This window comes from Mchenga conophoros, linkage group LG4 (genome assembly GCF_057382185.1).
Source record: "Mchenga conophoros isolate Kocher_MC1m ecotype Shallow Benthic linkage group LG4, M_conophoros_male_GT1.1, whole genome shotgun sequence".
Classification (NCBI taxonomy): domain Eukaryota; kingdom Metazoa; phylum Chordata; class Actinopteri; order Cichliformes; family Cichlidae; genus Mchenga; species Mchenga conophoros.
In genome coordinates, this window is record NC_140529.1 from 35,308,076 (window position 1) to 35,327,034 (window position 18,959).

The window sequence follows — 18,959 nt, forward strand, 5'->3', positions numbered from 1 at the left end:
GCGTGCAAAGTAAAGACAGCAGACAGTGTGAGGAGAGGTTCTGGTTCGGTTGTTTTGGAAAATCACTCAAGATAAGGTAAGGTTCGTTCATTTAAATTCGATTCTAAGCTTGATAAAAGTCTGATAAAACCAATGCCTGCAATTACTGTCATGAAAGGTCCCTGGAAGGCAGAATTTCCAAGGTTGCAGGCCAAAACCGCAAGAATTACATCTTATATTAAACCGGCTGCAGCCTCTGCACCTGTTACATGAGTTACATGTGCAAAATGCCTGATGATGTTTTGTTAATTCCTGCTGTTTGGGATGCTATAGTCCTCTTATTAGGGATGTTTTTGTTTTCTTCAATGTGGAGCAGTGGCTTTACTCTGAGCCCTTCCTGGATGGCTGAACTCCTCACCCTATGTCTAAGGGAAAAAGCTCATTTATGCTGTTTGAGTCAGTATTCTCATTCTTTTGGTCACTACCCAAAGCTTGTGGCTATAGGTGAGGGTAGGAATGTTGATCGGTTGGTAAATTTATCTTCACCACAGCTGACCAGTACAGTGTCTGTATCCCTGCAGCCCCAGCACCAATCCGTCTGTTGATCTCCCACTCATTTTCTCCACTCACTTGTGAACAAGACCTCGATATACCTAAACCACTGCAACATCTGCAATATATAGAAACAGAACCATGAGCTATGTGCAGTGGTGGTCCTAGCCTGTTTGGCGCCCTGGGCGAACACCCCCCCCCCCCCCCCCCCGCCCCTCCTCCTACACACACACACACACACACAAAACCTGTTAAGGATTGTAACATAAAACTGGTGTACACACACACACACACACACACACACATGAAGAGAGAGAGAGTATGCATAGTATGCAAACGGCTATCAAACAGCCATCATAATTCGTCATACAATGAGAACAGGACAAATCAACAATTGACAATGACTAATTAATATTAAAATCTGTAACATAATGTATTGTTTAGAGTTTAGTCTGTTACTGTTGCTATTTTTACCATTTCTTCTTGGAGCAACTGTAACCCACATAATAGATGCTGCCCTCTCCTCTCTGCACCGCAAGCAGCAGGCGCACCTCGCAAACGAAGGGCGCCCTTACTCCCAGCAAATGGGCGATAGAAAACCGATCGGTGCTTATGCCATTCCCAATATGCGCTGGCATGACGTCGGGGCAGCATGAGTACGAGTATTTTATTTTATTTTTTGCCGATGCCTGTGATGCCGCCCCCCACCACGATGCCACCTCGGGCAACCGCCCGTGTCGCCCGTATCTAAAACCGCTACTGGCTATGTGTGTTGTGCATCTGCTAGGGCAGATCTTTACCGAAAAAAAAAAGCAGAGTGCATGCCATTAACAAAATACCGCAGCACTTTCTTTCACACTGAATGAGTCAGATATCAAACAGACCAAAAGAGGGCAATTTGGTCTTACAGGTTAGGAAACCTATTAGCTGAGAGCAGCACATATTTTCCCCATAAAACTATGAAAATAATCAGTGACAAAACGCAGCTGTGGCAGAGTCAAACAGCCACCGGAACAAGTCTGACTTATTGCCAGTTGTTACCTCCCCCCCTCACCACCATGGTGGGGGCAACATCAGACAACCTAAGCTAATGAACGAGAGGGACAACAGCGAGGTTAATAGTCAGACAGGATTTATTCATCATTTACCATGCCTTGACAATAAAATACTTGACAAAAGAAAAAATGCGGGGGCGGAGGACCAGGCGGTTGAGCCAAATCAAAGAAATTCACAAAATGAAAAGAGGCCAACACTCTCCCTAAAGTCTAAATAAAACAATAAACAAAACAAAAGGCCTGCCTAGCTGCTTGACAAAAAGGTCTGCCGCCCCATGCCAATAGACACGTGCCATTTTACTTTGAATTGGCCAATAGGTGGGGGCAGGGATAGCTCAGTAGGTAAAGTGGTCGCCCCATGATCGCAAGGTCGGCGGTTCGAATCCACTTAGCGGCTACCCTGAGGTACCCCTGAGCAAGGTACCGTCCCTACACACTGCTCCCCGGGCGCCTGCTTAGTGGGCTGCCCACTGCTTCACTGAGTGAATGGGTCAAATGCAGAGGAAAAACAAGTAATATCCCCATGGGGATCAATAAAGTATCCATTATTATTATTAGGTGGAGGCCTGACACCTGAAAGATAAGAGCTACAGAAAAACAACAGGGCTGCGTATCATGGCATGTAACACAGTGAAGCTCTTGCAATGGTTGCATAAGGATCGAATAAGGACCGAATGGCTCGTATGACAGCTCACATTCAAATTAAAATACATACACAGTACAACATGAAGTGAAATGTTTATTGCTGTGCAATTCCGGATCACTAAAAATACAAAAATAAAGTAAAATTCAAAATTAAGTATAAAATTAAAATGTAGAAAATGCAAAATTAAAAGGGTGTATGAATCAGTGGTGTGCAAATTGATAATAAACAGTCAAAAACAGTTATTGAGGTATATTATTGCTCTTCGTCTGGTTCCTCACCCACAGTGTTGGGAAGGTTACTTTTAAAATGTATTCCACTACAGATTACAGAATACATGCCCCAAAATGTATTTTGTAAGGTATTCTGTTGTTACTCAATGAGAGTAACATATTCTGAATACTTTGGATTACTTAATATATCGTTATGTTTTTTACAACTACACTGAACTATTGCTATGTGATTTTTTTTTTTTTTACTTTTACTGAAGGCCACTCACCATATCAATACTAACTAGATTTTTTTCAAAATCTTAATATAAAATGAGTAACAGTATGGTGGACACATTAGGCAAGGCTGCACTTTTTGCAGTGATCTCGTATAGAAACTATTTCTGTATCAGTAATATGTTTTCTTTTTCTCTGTTGATAATCATGTGGAACTGCACATGATTATTTGCAGCTAGCAGGTTGCTTTCCATCAAGTCTATGCAGTCTATGAACTAACGCCAGCTAACGCCAGCTAACAATGTTAGCTTGGTGGCGAGTAGCATTCAGTAATTGTAATAAAAATCACACAGCAATAATACATCAAAGATACTGAGGTTTCGCCCATCCCTTTCTTTTTATGAAGTGGTGTTTTAGTTTCCAAGTAAGAAAACCATTCATGCCCGTTCACTGCTGGCCCTGTTATTCTGGCTCTGGGTCCATTGTGTAACTGACGCCACCAACATTAACAGGACGCTTACATTAGAGCTTCTTATTGCACGTTTTGTCTGGGTTTCCAGCAATCAAAATCAGAGTATTCCCTTACTCCCCAACACTGCTCACCCAGCATCAACAAACACCATGTGACTCACAGATTTTTCGTTCCTGTGTATATTTTTTATCTGTCTTATGTAGAACCAGTATGGAGCAGATCAGAGACCGTGTTTTCAAGCATAAAAACTACAATTTTGTGGTCAGTCTTACAACTCCAGAGTACATAGACTCTCTTGAGAGTTTTGAAATAAAAGACAGTGATGTCTTCCTTGTCACTTATCCAAAATCAGGTTGGTGAAAAATTTCATACATTATTTATATTTGCTGTTTTGTGCTGGCCAGACTGATCCACTGATCACCTCTAATGTCTTTCCCCACATCAGGCACTGTATGGGTTCAGCAGATCATCATTTCCATCCACGAACTGGATGGGAATCAGACTAAATATTCAAACAACAAGGAGAGGATGCCGTGGCTGGAGTACAAGATGGCTGAATACACTCTTCTTCCCTCTCCACGACTCTTCGCCTCGCATCTCCCTGAACACATCATGCCTCCAGGAGTGAAGGAGAAGAAGGCAAAAGTCAGTACCTTATAGAAGCTCAATTTTCTTCTGTTTTTTTTTTTGCAAAAATAGAGCAAATTAAATTAGATTTGTACTTGCTAAGTTTAATTACATTTTTGTGATGTTACCTATTGGTCACTGAAGTCCAGTTTTTTGGGACTTGCACTTTGACACTTGGTAGCTTTTACAAACCAGCAAATCCTAGCAAATGAAAATAGAGTGGTTGATCTTTAATTATTTTCAAAACAAATGTTGTTTGACAGTGTATAGGGTGCCCCAAGCAAGTGAGACTTAAAACAATGAGCCTCTAACACAATTTTGTAATGGGATCATAAATCAAGGAATCTGAGGGTCATTTTTATCATAGACTTCTGCACAAACACGTGGTTCCAGGTCCAAAAAGCTAGCACTAGCATTTGTTTTATTTTAAATAATTCTGTGTTTTTCCATCCGTCCATTTTCTTCTGCTTATCCGGGGTCCGGGTCGCGAGGGCAGCAGAACAAGCAGAGAAGCCCAGACCTCCCTCTCCCCAGCCATTTCCTCTAGCTTGTCCGGGGGAAAACCAAGGCCGAGAGATATAATCTCTCCAGCGTGTCCTGGGTCTACCCCGGGGCCTCCTCCCGGTGCGACATGCCCGCGAATCGCCACCTTATCGTGGTAAATGGTAAATGGCCTGCATTTGTATAGCGCTTTTACTAGTCCCCCCTAGGGGACCAAAGTGCTTTACACACTCAGTCATCCACCCATTCACACACACACTCTCACACACTGGTGGAGGCAAGCTAAAGTTGTACCCACAGCAGACTGACAGAAGCGAGGCTGCCATATCGCACCATCGGCCCTTCTGGCCAACACCAGTAGGCGGTAGGTCTTGCCCAAGGACACAACGACCGAGACTGTCCGGGCCGGGACTCGAACTGGCAACCTTCCGATTACAAGGCGAACTCCCAACTCTCAACTCTTGAGCCACGATCGCCCCATGGTGGTGGGCTTCCGGTGGTGGAGGGGTTTGTGTGTCCCAAGGATCCCAGGGCTATCCCTGGTAGGGTCTCCCATGGCAAATTGGTTCTGGGTGAGGGACCAGACAAAGAGCGATTCAGAAGTCCCCTATGAAAAAACCAGAGAGGGAGCAGTTCACCCTGCCCGGGATAGGGTTACCTGGGCCCTGCCCTGGAGCCAGGCCCTGGGGAGGGTGCCTGAGGGCGAGCGTCTGGTGGCCGGGCCTTAGTCCATGGGGCCCAGCCGGGCACAGCCCGAAAAAGGGACATGGGCCCATCTTCCTGCGGGCCCACCACCCGCAGGATTCACCGTAGGGGTCGGGTGCAGTGTGAGCCGGGCTGCGGACCAATCTCCGTCTACCAAGACTGGCAATTCTGTGTTTTTATTTCAGTATATTTTTTTTGTCCTTTTCCTTTCGTACAATGAGGTCATTGCAGAGTAAGGCTATGTTCACACTGCAGGCGAAAGCGCATCAAATCCGACTTTTTTGACCCTATGCGACCCATATCCGTTCATGGTATGACAGTGTGAACAGCAGAAGTCCGACATTTTCAAATCCGACCTAAGTTACTTTCGTATGTGGTACTGAATCCGATACATATCTGATGTTTTAGAAAGCGACTGCTGTTTGAATGGTCATGTCGCATTAAATCCGTCTTTTACGTCACTGACACAAGACAGATGCCAATTATCAGCGCCCAAGAAGACATTGTGAACGCTTCCTGGCCATCCAGTGAAACTTTTGGGAATACAACGTTGGAGAAACGTGAACATTTTATTTGTACTGTATAATCTGCAGATTCTGACAGAAATCTGCAACTATCCCTATCCTTTGAAGCATTGCTCCTCTCTAAAACAGCAATAAGGATCATTATTAGGCCATTTGTAAATAACAAAATAACTTTATAACTTAAAGCAAAATTGGGAAACGTAAAGTCCGAAACAAGTCTTTATATTAAGGACCATCTGTCAAACAATACTGTTTGGTCTGGGTCTAAACAGAGCGTGTTGTGTGTGATGTCTTCTTTTGCGCATGCAGGCCCCTTTGAGGGTTCACACTAGAGCGCATTTGCTGTCACATTTTATTTGTAGTGTGAACAAGCAGACAAAAAAAATCAGATTTGATCAAAAAATTGGAATTGTGCACTAAGACCTGCAGTGTGAACGTAGCCTAAGAGGTTCATCAAATCAAGTAGAAATAGGAGAAAAAGAGCTATAAAAATGTACAGGCTTTAAAACATATTTTAAAAGATATTATTTGAAATCAAATTTTGACCCTAAATTTTAAATTGTTTTTTTTTTAAACTAATGACTTTTATAATTTTTACATTTAAGTAACTAACTGTTAATATTCTGAATTTTTTTAAAAATATATATCAGATCGTGTATTTGATGAGGAATCCAAAGGACAACATGGTGTCTTTTTATCACTTCAGCAAAGCCCTGGCAGCCCTTGAAACTCCCGAGAGCTTTGACCAGTTTTTTGAGTGGTACATAACAGGAAACGGTAAGTTTCCTCACTTTATAGTAATCAGTAATTGATTCATCATTATGTGTGGACCCTCTGTTAGAGGGCCTGCGCTTTAGTACCCAGTGATTTTGTGGTGCTGTGCTAGTATTTAGCACCGACTCCAGTTTTGTGTGTGTGTGTGTGTGTGTCATGTGCGGATTGAGCACATTGACAAAATCTGTGCTACATTCGGAGGCACACTACCACTGCATGATTAGCATGGGGGACTGATCATGCCTGCAGTCATGCTGTAGGTAACTACAGAGCTTACACTTGAGCTCCTCCTCTGACATGAGGGTTGTATGTGAACTCAATTAAATGACAATGCCAAATGACTGGATGCATTATGCCACTACACAGTTTTTGCGTCATCCTGGTTTGACCACGTCAGGGAGTGGTATTTAAACAGAGACCAGTACAACATCCTCTTCCTGACCTACGAGGAAATGATTTTGGTAAGATGTTTCTTCGCATTTTTTGTTGTTCCTAAGGAAACTCAAATAAAATATCTGGCAGAGTTTAAGGTTCTTTTTCTGTTGTGTTCCTGCTTTTCTTTCAGGACCTGAAAGGATCAGTGAAGAAGATCTGCAACTTCTTAGGGAAAAACCTGACTGAAGCTGCTATCAGTCAAGTTGTGGAAAAAGCTACATTTCAGAACATGAAGAATGACTCGAAAGCAAATTATCAGCATTTTCCGCCAGAGAAGTTCAGTGGAATATTCCTGCGCAAAGGTAGCATAACAGACCTGCAGCTGCTGTGCAGGTAAATGTGACTTCAGGGTATCAGGTTTTGTGCTTTTCTCTTCATTACAGGTCAGATTGGAGACTGGAAGAACACACTGACTGTTGCACAGAGTGAAAGAGTGGATCAAGTCCTTCGGGAGAAACTTGGTGATTTGCCTTTAAAGTTCATCTGGGAATAAGCAGAGAAACCCGTCTCCCAGGAGTTTTTAAAGCATTGATCATTAAGTGCATTAATCAGAAAACCATAAAAATGTGTTTTTCTGCTATTTAAATAATAAAAAAAACATCAACAAAAGATTAATGTTTGTTCACCCAAGATGGATTCATGTCATGTAGATCATGATTCCAGAAATCAACAACGTTCATTAATAAAATGTTTATCAGTCAGTACACGGTGCTTTGGATTCTCATAATGTCTGAATAGTCACTAACTATTAATTGTGTTTTTGAATTACATTGCTTTTGAAAGTAGCCTTGACCTTCAAATATAAGAAATGTTTTTACATAAATTGTCACGGCTCGGGTCAGCGGCCGTGTGAAGGGTGGAAAGGAGGACTCAAATGCAGCACTTATTCAGACGTGAGGGTGATTTATTAACAATACCAAACATAAAGTGGAGATGGCAAACAGAACTAAGGATGAACTAAACTGGGAGAAACTAAGCCAAGGAGTAGCAAACCTGAACATCGAAGTGAGAAACAGCAGGGAGAGCACGCAGGGAATTTCACAGGGTATGAACACAGACAACGCGACGAGGAACAGAGGTAACACACACCATAAGTACACAGAGAGACACTGGGAAATTACACACAGGTGGGAGACACAGCTGGACCCGATTAACCTGACGAGACAGGGGAACACTAACACCAGGGACCAATAGAGGGAGCACAAACCCAGAACCCAGTATCTAAAATCCCAAAACACAAACCATCCCAAAACAGCCCATGAATAATAAAGAGAATAATAACAATAAAGAACACAAACACAAAGTCACTGAGTCATGGTCGCAGGACCATGACATAAATGTACTTTTGCCATGAAGACAGTCTTTCGTTATTTAATCTGATACAGAATCAAACCTCAGACCTGCAAACAGCATCCACTGGATATCATGTAATTAATATGTGCAATACAGGTTCTTAACACGTAATTTATTGCAAGATAATAGTCTATTAAAAAATAATAATAATAATATAAAATAATCTTATTTCTTTAATGGTACTTACATTTGTGAGGTTAAGCTGAAAAGAATGATACCAAGCGAGGCAAGATAAAAATAAATAAATAAAATAATTTAAAGGTGAAATACAAATGTAACATCAAAAGTAGTCAGAAATGGCCAATTGTATTTTGGACCCCATAGGGTTAACCCAACAAAACATTTAAAACTTAGGTTTAAATTTTAGTTCATAACAGTGCAGGATTCTGACATTTTGTGTAAATTTAAGCATGTAGCAATTTGATTTTTTCTAACAAAAAGGTGTGAAACTTAAGTTGTTTGTTGTTTAAGACTTGTGTTTGTAACACCCCCCCCCCCCCCCCCCCCACACACACACACACACACACATGTTGTGTAGCTTTCTGGAATTTATACTTATTGGGTTACATATTTATTTATTATACAGGCTATACAGTACATAAAATCTAAATTCACATATTTTATGTAACTGAAATGTTTAATTATGTGGGTTACAGAAAATAATTAAGTTATAGACTATATATGTATGAAACATTGTATACTTACTGCATTTGAATCATTTTAACCATTTGTAACACCAGCATATATGCTTAAAAACAAAGGCTTTGATTTTGCCACCCAATTTGATTTCCAAGCCACCCTCATAAAAGTTCTCTAGATCCACCCCTGGCCATGGGACAGTTTGACAGTATCTTTTGTGTGGTTTTAGACTTGGACGAGTTTCTAAAACACTAGATCAACAAAAACATCAGAACATACACTCTTTTGCCCATTAATCATGCCTACTTATGGGGCACCGTTTGTAAAGTGACGCATTTCGGGCAATTTGTCCAAAGTTTGTTGATTGCGTTAAAAATTTTAATTGCGTTAATCGTGATCGTTGACAGCCTTAGTTTGTTGGCGTGTTCGCCCAGGGCACCAAACAGGCTAGGACCACCCCTGCTGACATGCAACAATATTTTATTGAAATCAACAACGGTCCTAGATATTGTACAATGTACTTTTTCCAGAATGTATATAAAAGATGCAGAAATGACTTTACATTATATGCCTGGTTAGGAATAATTAAATGGCCTATTTACTGCATACAAAACTAACAGGGGCGTGCTGGGTGTTGTGTTAAACACCCAGCACGCCCCTGCGGGCGGTTTATCCTTCAAGCTCGGGTCCTCTACCAGAGGCCTGGGAGCTTGAGGGTCCTGCGCAGTATCTTAGCTGTTCCCAGGACTGCGCTCTTCTGGACAGAGATCTCCGATGTTATTCCCGGGATCTGTTGGAGCCACTCGCCTAGCTTGGGAGTCACCGCACCTAGTGCTCCGATTACCACGGGGACCACCGTTACCTTCACCCTCCACATCCTCTCGAGCTCTTCTCTGAGCCCTTGGTATTTCTCCAGCTTCTCGTGTTCCTTCTTCCTGATATTGCTGTCATTCGGAACCGCTACATCGATCACTACGGCCGTCTTCTTCTGTTTGTCTACCACCACTATGTCCGGTTGGTTAGCCACCACCATTTTGTCCGTCTGTATCTGGAAGTCCCACAGGATCTTAGCTCGGTCATTCTCCACCACCCTTGGGGGCATCTCCCATTTTGACCTCGGGACTTCCAGGTTATACTCGGCACAGATGTTCCTGTACACTATGCCGGCCACTTGGTTATGGCGTTCCATGTATGCCTTGCCTGCTAGCATCTTGCACCCTGCTGTTATGTGCTGGATTGTCTCTGGGGCATCTTTACACAGCCTGCACCTGGGGTCTTGCCTGGTGTGATAGACCCCAGCCTCTATGGATCTTGTGCTCAGAGCTTGTTCTTGTGCTGCCATGATTAGTGCCTCTGTGCTGTCTTTCAGTCCAGCTTTGTCCAGCCACTGGTAGGATTTCTGGATATCAGCCACCCCCTCTATCTGCCGGTGGACTTGCCTGACACTCTGCAGGTACTTGGTGGTTGCAGCTTTTCTAGCGGCCTCTTCATATATATGTATATATATATATATATACAGTGGGGCAAAAAAGTATTTAGTCAGCCACCGATTGTGCAAGTTCCCCCACTTAAAATGATGACAGAGGTCAGTAATTTGCACCAGAGGTACACTTCAACTGTGAGAGACAGAATGTGAAAAAAAAATCCATGAATCCACATGGTAGGATTTGTAAAGAATTTATTCGTAAATTAGGGTGGAAAATAAGTATTTGGTCACCTCAAACAAGGAAAATCTCTGGCTCTCACAGACCTGTAACGTCTTCTGTAAGAAGCTTTTCTGTCCCCCACTCGTTACCTGTATGAATGGCACCTGTTTGAACTCATCATCTGTATAAAAGACACCTGTCCACAGCCTCAAACAGTCAGACTCCAAAGTCCGCCATGGCCAAGACCAAAGAGCTTTCGAAGGACACCAGGAAAAGTATTGTAGACCTGCACCAGACTGGGAAGAGTGAATCTACAATAGGCAAGCAGCTTGGTGTGAAAAAATCAACTGTGGGAGCAATCATCAGAAAATGGAAGACATACAAGACCACTGATAATCTCCCTCGATCTGGGGCTCCACGCAAGATCTCATCCCGTGGGGTCAAAATGATCATGAGAACGGTGAGCAAAGATCCCAGAACCACACGGGGGGACCTGGTGAATGACCTGCAGAGAGCTGGGACCAAAGTAACAAAGGTCACCATCAGTAACACACTACAACGGCAGGGAATCAAATCCCGCAGTGCCAGACGTGTTCCGCTGCTGAAGCCAGTGCATGTCCAGGCCCGTCTGAAGTTTGCCAGAGAGCACATGGATGATACAGCAGAGGATTGGGAGAATGTCATGTGGTCAGATGAAACCAAAGTAGAACTTTTTGGTATAAACTCAACTCGTCGTGTTTGGAGGAAGAAGAATACTGAGTTGCATCCCAAGAACACCATACCTACTGTGAAGCATGGGGGTGGAAACATCATGCTATGGGGCTGTTTTTCTGCCAAGGGGACAGGACGACTGATCCGTGTTAAGGACAGAATGAATGGGGCCATGTATCGTGAGATTTTGAGCCAAAACCTCCTTCCATCAGTGAGAACTTTGAAGATGAAACGAGGCTGGGTCTTCCAACATGACAATGATCCAAAACACACCGCCCGGGCAACAAAGGAGTGGCTCCGTAAGAAGCATTTGAAAGTCCTGGAGTGGCCTAGCCAGTCTCCAGACCTCAACCCCATAGAAAATCTGTGGCGGGAGTTGAAAGTCCGTGTTGCTCGGCGACAGCCCCAAAACATCACTGCTCTCGAGAAGATCTGCATGGAGGAATGGGCCAAAATACCAGCTACTGTGTGTGCAAACCTGGTAAAGACCGATAGTAAACGTTTGACCTCTGTTATTGCCAACAAAGGTTATGTTACAAAGTATTGAGTTGTATTTTTGTTATTGACCAAATACTTATTTTCCACCCTAATTTACGAATAAATTCTTTACAAATCCTACCATGTGGGTTCATGGATTTTTTTTCCACATTCTGTCTCTCACAGTTGAAGTGTACCTCTGGTGCAAATTACTGACCTCTGTCATCATTTTAGGTGGGGGAACTTGCACAATCGGTGGCTGACTAAATACTTTTTTGCCCCACTGTATATATATATATATATATATATATATATATATATATATATATATATATATATATATATATATATATATATATATGTATATATATATATGTATATATGGGAACCATGAAGAGTTTCCCCACTTTCACAATGCTGAGGTGTCAAATCCACAACCCCCAACAAATGGTTTATTACACGTGGGTGTGAAGGGCAAGCTTTACTTTCACAGCCTCACACACACTAGATTTTTACGGCTTATATTTCTAACATTTTGTGATGTAAAAGTGAACCATGTTTTTTTTTTTTATTATTTTCTGTTTGATGGAAGGACTTAAGACACGAGTTATTTAAACAATTCTAAATGACCGTGTGATGGCCATAGTACTTTATGTGGGCCAAATGTGTTAAGGATAATGTTTATCAATGTAAAATTGCAAAGAACCTTTGAATAGATTATAACATTTTGTAAACAGATACCTCAGAAGCTGTACTGGTAGATCTATGTATGTAAGGTAAAACTTTCCGCAGTACTTCCACTTAAGTAACTAAACACATAAAGTCACCCTTACCAATAATCCAGTGCTCCTTGAAAAAAAGTAGCACAAACAGACAACTGACTGAGCAATGATAAGTAGAGCTACCCGAGGCCGATACTCAAGCAGAAGAAAATTAAAAGTTGTTGTTTTTGTGGCTCGAAAAATTAAAGAAAGTATGTTTAATAATTCAACAAGACCCGCACCTTCAACACATGTACATTCAAATTTTGGAACAGGCTCATCATTGCTGCTGTTCAATAGTTTTTATCCGTTTGAAAAAGTCATTTTATGGCTTTAATGTTTCCAGCTGATAAGGAGAATGTGTGCGTTTCAAATGAGCGTCCGAAGGCTTTAAACATCTGCTTTGTCTGTAACGACAGTATCAAACTACAGAGCATTGTTTTTACTAAAATTCAACATTTTCAGATGAAAATTTGGCTACTTTTTTTTTTTTTTTTTTTACTGTAACACGCACCTCAATGCCATTTTTAGGATATTCTTGGTGATCACATTTTTTCATATTTATGCTTTTGGCACTGAGGGTATCTAATACGCATGTTATCGCTGTGTTTTGTACTACCAGCTGTGAGGGCTCTGCTTTTGCTTTGAGCAGTCTGTTTTTATTTTGTCTCGTGAGTGTGTGTGTGTTTTTCAAACGAGATCCTCGTCAGTTTGATTTTGTTACCACAAACTTTGTGTGAAGTTCACAACAGAGGTAAAGAGATTTAAACACCCCAGTTTAAGGAGGCAGGCAGGGGTTGAACCAGCTGCACAGGGCTGGTGAAGCAGAGAGTGTCCGGGGAGATGTGCAACAGAAGCAGAGGGAACATTTTACAAGATGATAAATGGCAGATTTAGATGATTAAGGATTTGTTGACAAGATTAAAAGACACGTCCGTCAGAGTTCAACAACATTACAGTTTGATTAAATAAAAAAGTTTTTAGACTACACAAGGTTCATTTTCTCCTCTGATAGTAATCATATTAAACATGTCAAGAAAGAAGGAGTATAAAGAAAATAGTAAATGTGTGTCTAATTAAACTCTTCCTGTGAACCTTACATCATCCTTTAATATGTTTGGTGTTACAAACTTGAAGAAGCACAGAAAAGATCATCAGACATTAATCTAATCAGTTTTCAGCCTTCATTCATATTGAAAAGTTGAAATCTTCACTGCTAGACCCAAGTGCAGCGTTTAACACCGTCGGCCATAACATTTTATTACAGCTATTATTAAATGGAGAGTCCTCTTCACACACTGAGGTTAATTATGAAGCTCCACAGGCTTCTGTGCAAAGACCAGTTCTGTTTACATTATACGTGCTTTAGAAGACATAGCATACCACAGGTCAGCTCAGCAACATTTCGACTTTGGCTTGTTTTTTCTGGTTAACGTTAATTACGTAATTTAGAATTAAAGTTTAGTGTTCTTAGCATTTAGGATGGCCGTGGCGAGTAACTCGAGTGCTGTAAACATTTCATGAAACCTCATCAAAAGTTATCTGAGTTGGAAGGGTGGCTGTTAATAAGCCATTCTTAAGGAAGGAGAACAGAGAAAAATAAGACTGAGGTGTGCCAAATTACACAAGAAATTGACTGGAAAAAGAAATCAGCTGTAATATGTCTTATGGAGTAATGAATCCAAATTTGAAATATGCATGGAAGAGGTCCGAAGAGAGATACAACAGTGAATGTCTATAGCCGTCTTTAACACAGCGTGGATACTCTACCGTGCTTTGAGGATGGATTTCAGCCAGTGTTGTTGGAGCTCTTATCCAAATTAATCAAATTATGAATGTAGAAAAGTTCCACCAGATTTTGATCGACCATGTAATACCACGTAGTGTCTGATTGGCAGCAACTTCATTTTTCAGTACGACAATGATCGCAAACATACTGCCAATGTAGTCAAAGTATGCCTGGATGAAACAACGCATCAGTCATGGATTGATCTCTCCAGGGTTCGAACCTCAAGATAATCGAAGCAGTGTGGGATCATCTTGACAGAAAACAAAACAAAAGGCAGCCAGCATCCAAAGAAGAGTCTCGGATGTCTTTCAAGAAGCCTGCAGAACTAAGAAATTACAAGAAAGCTTACCTATTAGAATTTAAGCTGTGTTGAAGAATGAAAGGCAGCTTTAACTGAACAAAAGGGGAAAAAAATCCCACATTGACAGCTAACTCAAGAGACAAAAAGCATTAGAACTCAAGTCATTACCTTACTTAAGGATAAATAAGTTAATTAATTACATTAATGCATAAGCAGAAAATAACCTACAGTAACTGCTTTGCGACATGGAAGTGCAAAAGACAACTGAAAGGGAGGATAGTTTCTATATATGTGGTTTCTATTAAGGGACAGAGGAACGATAAGAAACGATAAGAAATCAAGGACAAGGAGTGTGGTGTAGATAAGTGAGGAAATCCGATCATTACTACAAATTTAGTTGAAATTTAAATATTTTAACTATGGTGTGTGAGGTGGGCCCCTGGGTGCCTCCTGTGAGGGCTGTCTGTTTTCCACATTCTGCAACGGTAAAATACGACTTAGAGGCGGATATTTGTTTTACTTTATGGGCAACAGTTGTCTGCCCTTGTTCTTGCTGTTGACAAAACTCGCCTCATGGTCGACTCTGAGAAAAAAACTCTTTCCCACAGAGGGGGGTGCTTTAATAATCTTATTCGAATATGAGCTTTTTTCCACTAAGGCTTATTTTATGGGGAGATGTACGAAATTATTTACTGGGTTACAAGCAATGATAATATCGGCTGTTGACTCCTCATTTTCATTTTCTGTCTATTGAGAAAACCCATTGTAAAAGTAATGAAGAAAAAAACTCTCTACTTTGGTCTGACAAGGAGCAGGCTGCGCAAAACCTACCTCATATAGATGTTTTAATAATAATAATATTTTTTTGGGGGGGCGCGTTATAAGCATTGAGAAAAAACTGATATCTGCTGTCTCACTCCTCCTTGACCCGCGGTGTGTGTGTGTGTGTGTGTGTGTGTGTGTGTGTGTGTGTGTGTGTGTGTGTGTGTGTGTGTGTGTGTGTGAGTGAAACAAGATCGCCTGTCGCGGCAATTATGGTTTGTTTTTCAGTCTCTCAAAAGGAAAAGTAGTATTCACTAAGGGATATTTATTCATTTTTTACACATAGGCAGCCTGTAGGTTACAAGCGGATAGAAAGTTCTTCTTTTCATCACAAGCTATGGTGTATCTTAAAGGTTTTTTACAGCGTCTGTATTATAGGAAAATAAAATACTATTGAAATCTCTACAGGAAGTCAGTCTTTATTCCCATTACAAACGCCGGTGCAGCTTAAGAAAGTAAAATTACACCCGCTATTGTAAAAAACAGAGAAAATTGTCATAATATCGAAACAGAATTCAAACTATGAGTTTGCGGAAAACTAACTGCCGTTCTGTCTCTCTATACATCACAGAATCATCTGCTGCATCACCGCTGTGCTTCAGGAACCATACCCCTCCCCTCATGCTTAGGGAACATGACGCATCAGGTCTGAAAATGACTAGACACTTCCGGAGTATTTCCGGTAGGGTCATAAGGTCCGGATCGAGGCCTTCCATAGTAAATATGCTGTATTTGAATATGTCATATTCAAAGCCTTCTTCTTTGGGAGAGCAGATCTCATCGGACACAGGAACGCTGCTGGGCTGCAGAATGAAAGGATCCATCTTGTGTCTGTGACTTAGAAATTGTGACGCCTCCTCTCTGCTTTTATTCCCCTCCCCTGCCGCAGTCCCTCCCTCTAAAAAACTTTTTTTCCCAACAACAGGTGGCGCGCTTCCGGAGGCTTCCCCTCCCTTCTCCGGATGCAATTCGACACGCTTAGCGACAGATGGCGCGCTTCCGGGGTTTCCCCCTCCCTTCTCCGGATGCAATTCGTCACGCTTAGGGGATCAAATTACACACTTCCGGGGGGGAGGGGGGAGGTCAAAAGGTCATGATTAGGGCCAGCAATCAAATCGGATCAAATTTTGTCATAAACCGTATGGGAGTATCTCTCTCAAAACATATCCATGTGTTAGAATGGCCCAGTCAAAGTCCAGATCTAAATCCAATCGAGAATCTGTGGCAAGATCTGACAACTGCTGTTCACAAACGCTGTCCATCTAATCTGACTGAGCTGGAGCTGTTTTGCAAAGACGAATGGGCAAGAATTTCAGTCTCTAGATGTGCAAAGCTGGTAGAGACAGACCCTAAAAAACTGGCAGCTGTCATTGCAACAAAAGGTGGTTCTACAAAGTATTGAGTCAGGGGGCAGAATAATTACGCACACCCCACTTTTCAGTTATTTATTTGTAAAACATGTTTGGAATCATGTATGATTTTCCTTCCACTTCTCACGTGTACACCACTTTGTATCGGTCTCTCACGTGGAATTCCAATAAAATTGATTCATGTTTGTGGCTGTAATGTGACAAAATGTGGGGAAGTTCAAGGGGGCCGAATACTTTCGTAAGCCACTGTATGAGCTAGTTTTCATGCTCAGATGGGCCCATTTAAAGTTCACTTTTACATTTAAAAGTGGCCGTCTATTGCCAGGACCCCTCAACTTTGGATCGACCTGCCTGAGGAGATCAGGCTCGCCAAATCTATGACTTCCTTCAAGTCTCTTTGAAAACACATTTTTAAAAATGACTACTGATTGAAAAATGATTAATTGTTGTGGCTTTATCTGTATTGCTGTTTTTTTTTTAACTTTACAATATTAAGAGCTTTGAGGAGTTCATGTAAAAACATCTGTTTTTGTTGGGTCATGTGACTCAGAGGAAGCAGAGGAATTCTTGGCAGCTGTTTGTCATCAGGGCTGATTGTGACCCAGTTTAGATAAGGCACTGATGTTATGTCACCTTTTCACGCTGCATGGTAAGTAAGCTCTTTGGCTGATGGACTCAAGCCTTTCCGCTCACTCAACCAAGCATACACCTCATCACTGGTTTATTGATCTTTTTCTGTAAATGTTAAATTCACACTAACAGCTATACAATGCAGTGACCTTTGGCAGCTTCGCAACTGAAGAACTGACTTTGTTGTAAAGACAAGATGAGCTAAGTTAACACAAACCTCAATTGGTCTCTAACCTTTGTAATAATACTTAAATAAAATAAAAAACTGGGGACAAGAGATGCCACAAAGGGCACATCCAATTAAGTAATAATATAATGGAGAATTTCCAGTAGCAAAATGTTGTAAAGACACAGGTGTAACCTATAAACCAGGTTTTAATGCATACGACAGCAAGAGTCAGCAGCATTATCTTGTTATTTTGAAAACCAGTGACAGGATTTCAGAAAAGACAGTTGCCAGGTGCAGTCATGTGTAAAGACTGGAGGTTCAAAGAGCAGTTGCATTTACTTGAATGAGAGAACAGTAAACAATCCATGCACATTTTCCTCATCTTGTGGGCAGGTGCAGAGCCACCAACACATCTTATGTGACTATCATATTGTGAAAATCCAAAAGGTAATGGTAGAATCAAAACCAGCAGGTAGAAAATGTTTATCGATATAATTATTGACTTGTTGTTACTGTAACCTGCACTAAATATTTGACATGTGCTGCCAAGAGTACCTTGCAGAGCAGCCACATTTTGAAAACGTGACAGGAGTGGGCATGGTTTATGTTAAGGTTATATTTGGTTTGGTGTGTTAGGTGAAAAAAAAGAAAGAAATCTTCCTAAACTTATCTGAGGGGTTTTACAAATCAAAGGTCCTCAGTCAGTACAACATCATAATAAATTAGAATGTAATGACCATTTCTATTGCTAAAAACAGAAGCAGACTGTGTTCCAGGCAAGGACAACAAACAGGATGTTGGGAAAAAGATAAAGAGTATTTATTCCATTTGCGATTGTCCAGTCTGAATACAGCAAAGACTGAAGTATAGGCATCATAATAAATGTGTTTATGATTTTCCTGTTGTTTTGTTTTACATAGACAGCAATAGGGTTTTTTTTTGTGTGTTTGTTTTACTGTCATACAAATGCCTTGCCTATTACAAAGGCAAAGAAAATGTATAATAATAAATGAGAGAACTATACAGAATTATACTTTTCAAAATCATATGCATTGAAATATCTATTCATTAATGTGTATATAATAATCATCATAATTTAACTTTAAGCGGACTTTAAACAAAAAGGAGAAATGGCAAAGATGAGAAAAATTGAAGAAGATTTGGAGGAGATTAAGCTGTCGCTTAACTCGTTGTCAACAGATGTCAAAAGAATAGTTAAGCAACAAGGACTGTTAACGAATTTAATGGACCAAATCAAAGAATTAAAAAGCTTGATTAACAAAAAGGATAAAACAATCCAGCTCTTAGAAAGGAGAGTGGAGGATTTAGAACAGCATGCTAGTGATGTGCGGATCGATCCTGAAATATCGATTCCACCGATACCAATCATTTATGGTTTAGAATTGATTCTCACATTAAAGTATCGATATTTTAGTAATTTCGGGTAAATTTGTAGTTTATCATTAACAGGAACACAGTGAAAAGAAACTATAACATTCGGATTGTCTACATTCAAAGGAACTACTTCCTCTTTCACCTTTCATAGTCATGTGTGAAATACGGCTGTATAAATGTCTC

General features: G+C 41.0%; 1 protein-coding gene across 1 annotated transcript; it reads left to right on the forward strand.

Annotated features, from left to right (window-relative positions):
* Positions 1 to 7,783, forward strand: LOC146576662 (amine sulfotransferase-like). The gene is made up of 7 exons (XM_085272091.1): positions 1 to 76; positions 3,351 to 3,499; positions 3,593 to 3,792; positions 6,155 to 6,281; positions 6,645 to 6,739; positions 6,844 to 7,015; positions 7,097 to 7,783. The coding sequence occupies exons 2-7, from the start codon at positions 3,358 to 3,360 to the stop codon at positions 7,204 to 7,206; spliced, it is 846 nt and encodes a 281-aa protein (XP_085128217.1). The 5' UTR covers positions 1 to 76; positions 3,351 to 3,357; the 3' UTR covers positions 7,207 to 7,783.
* The last annotated feature ends 11,176 nt before the right edge of the window (positions 7,784 to 18,959 follow it).

Excerpts from the sequence above, each read along its gene's own strand:
- LOC146576662 (XM_085272091.1), top strand. The coding sequence starts at position 3,358 with ATGGAGCAGATCAGAGACCGTGTTTTCAAGCATAAAAACTACAATTTT. Across the intron at positions 3,500-3,592 it reads TGTCACTTATCCAAAATCAG|GCACTGTATGGGTTCAGCAG; the intron begins GTTGGTGAAAAA and ends TCCCCACATCAG. Across the intron at positions 6,740-6,843 it reads CCTACGAGGAAATGATTTTG|GACCTGAAAGGATCAGTGAA; the intron begins GTAAGATGTTTC and ends CTTTTCTTTCAG.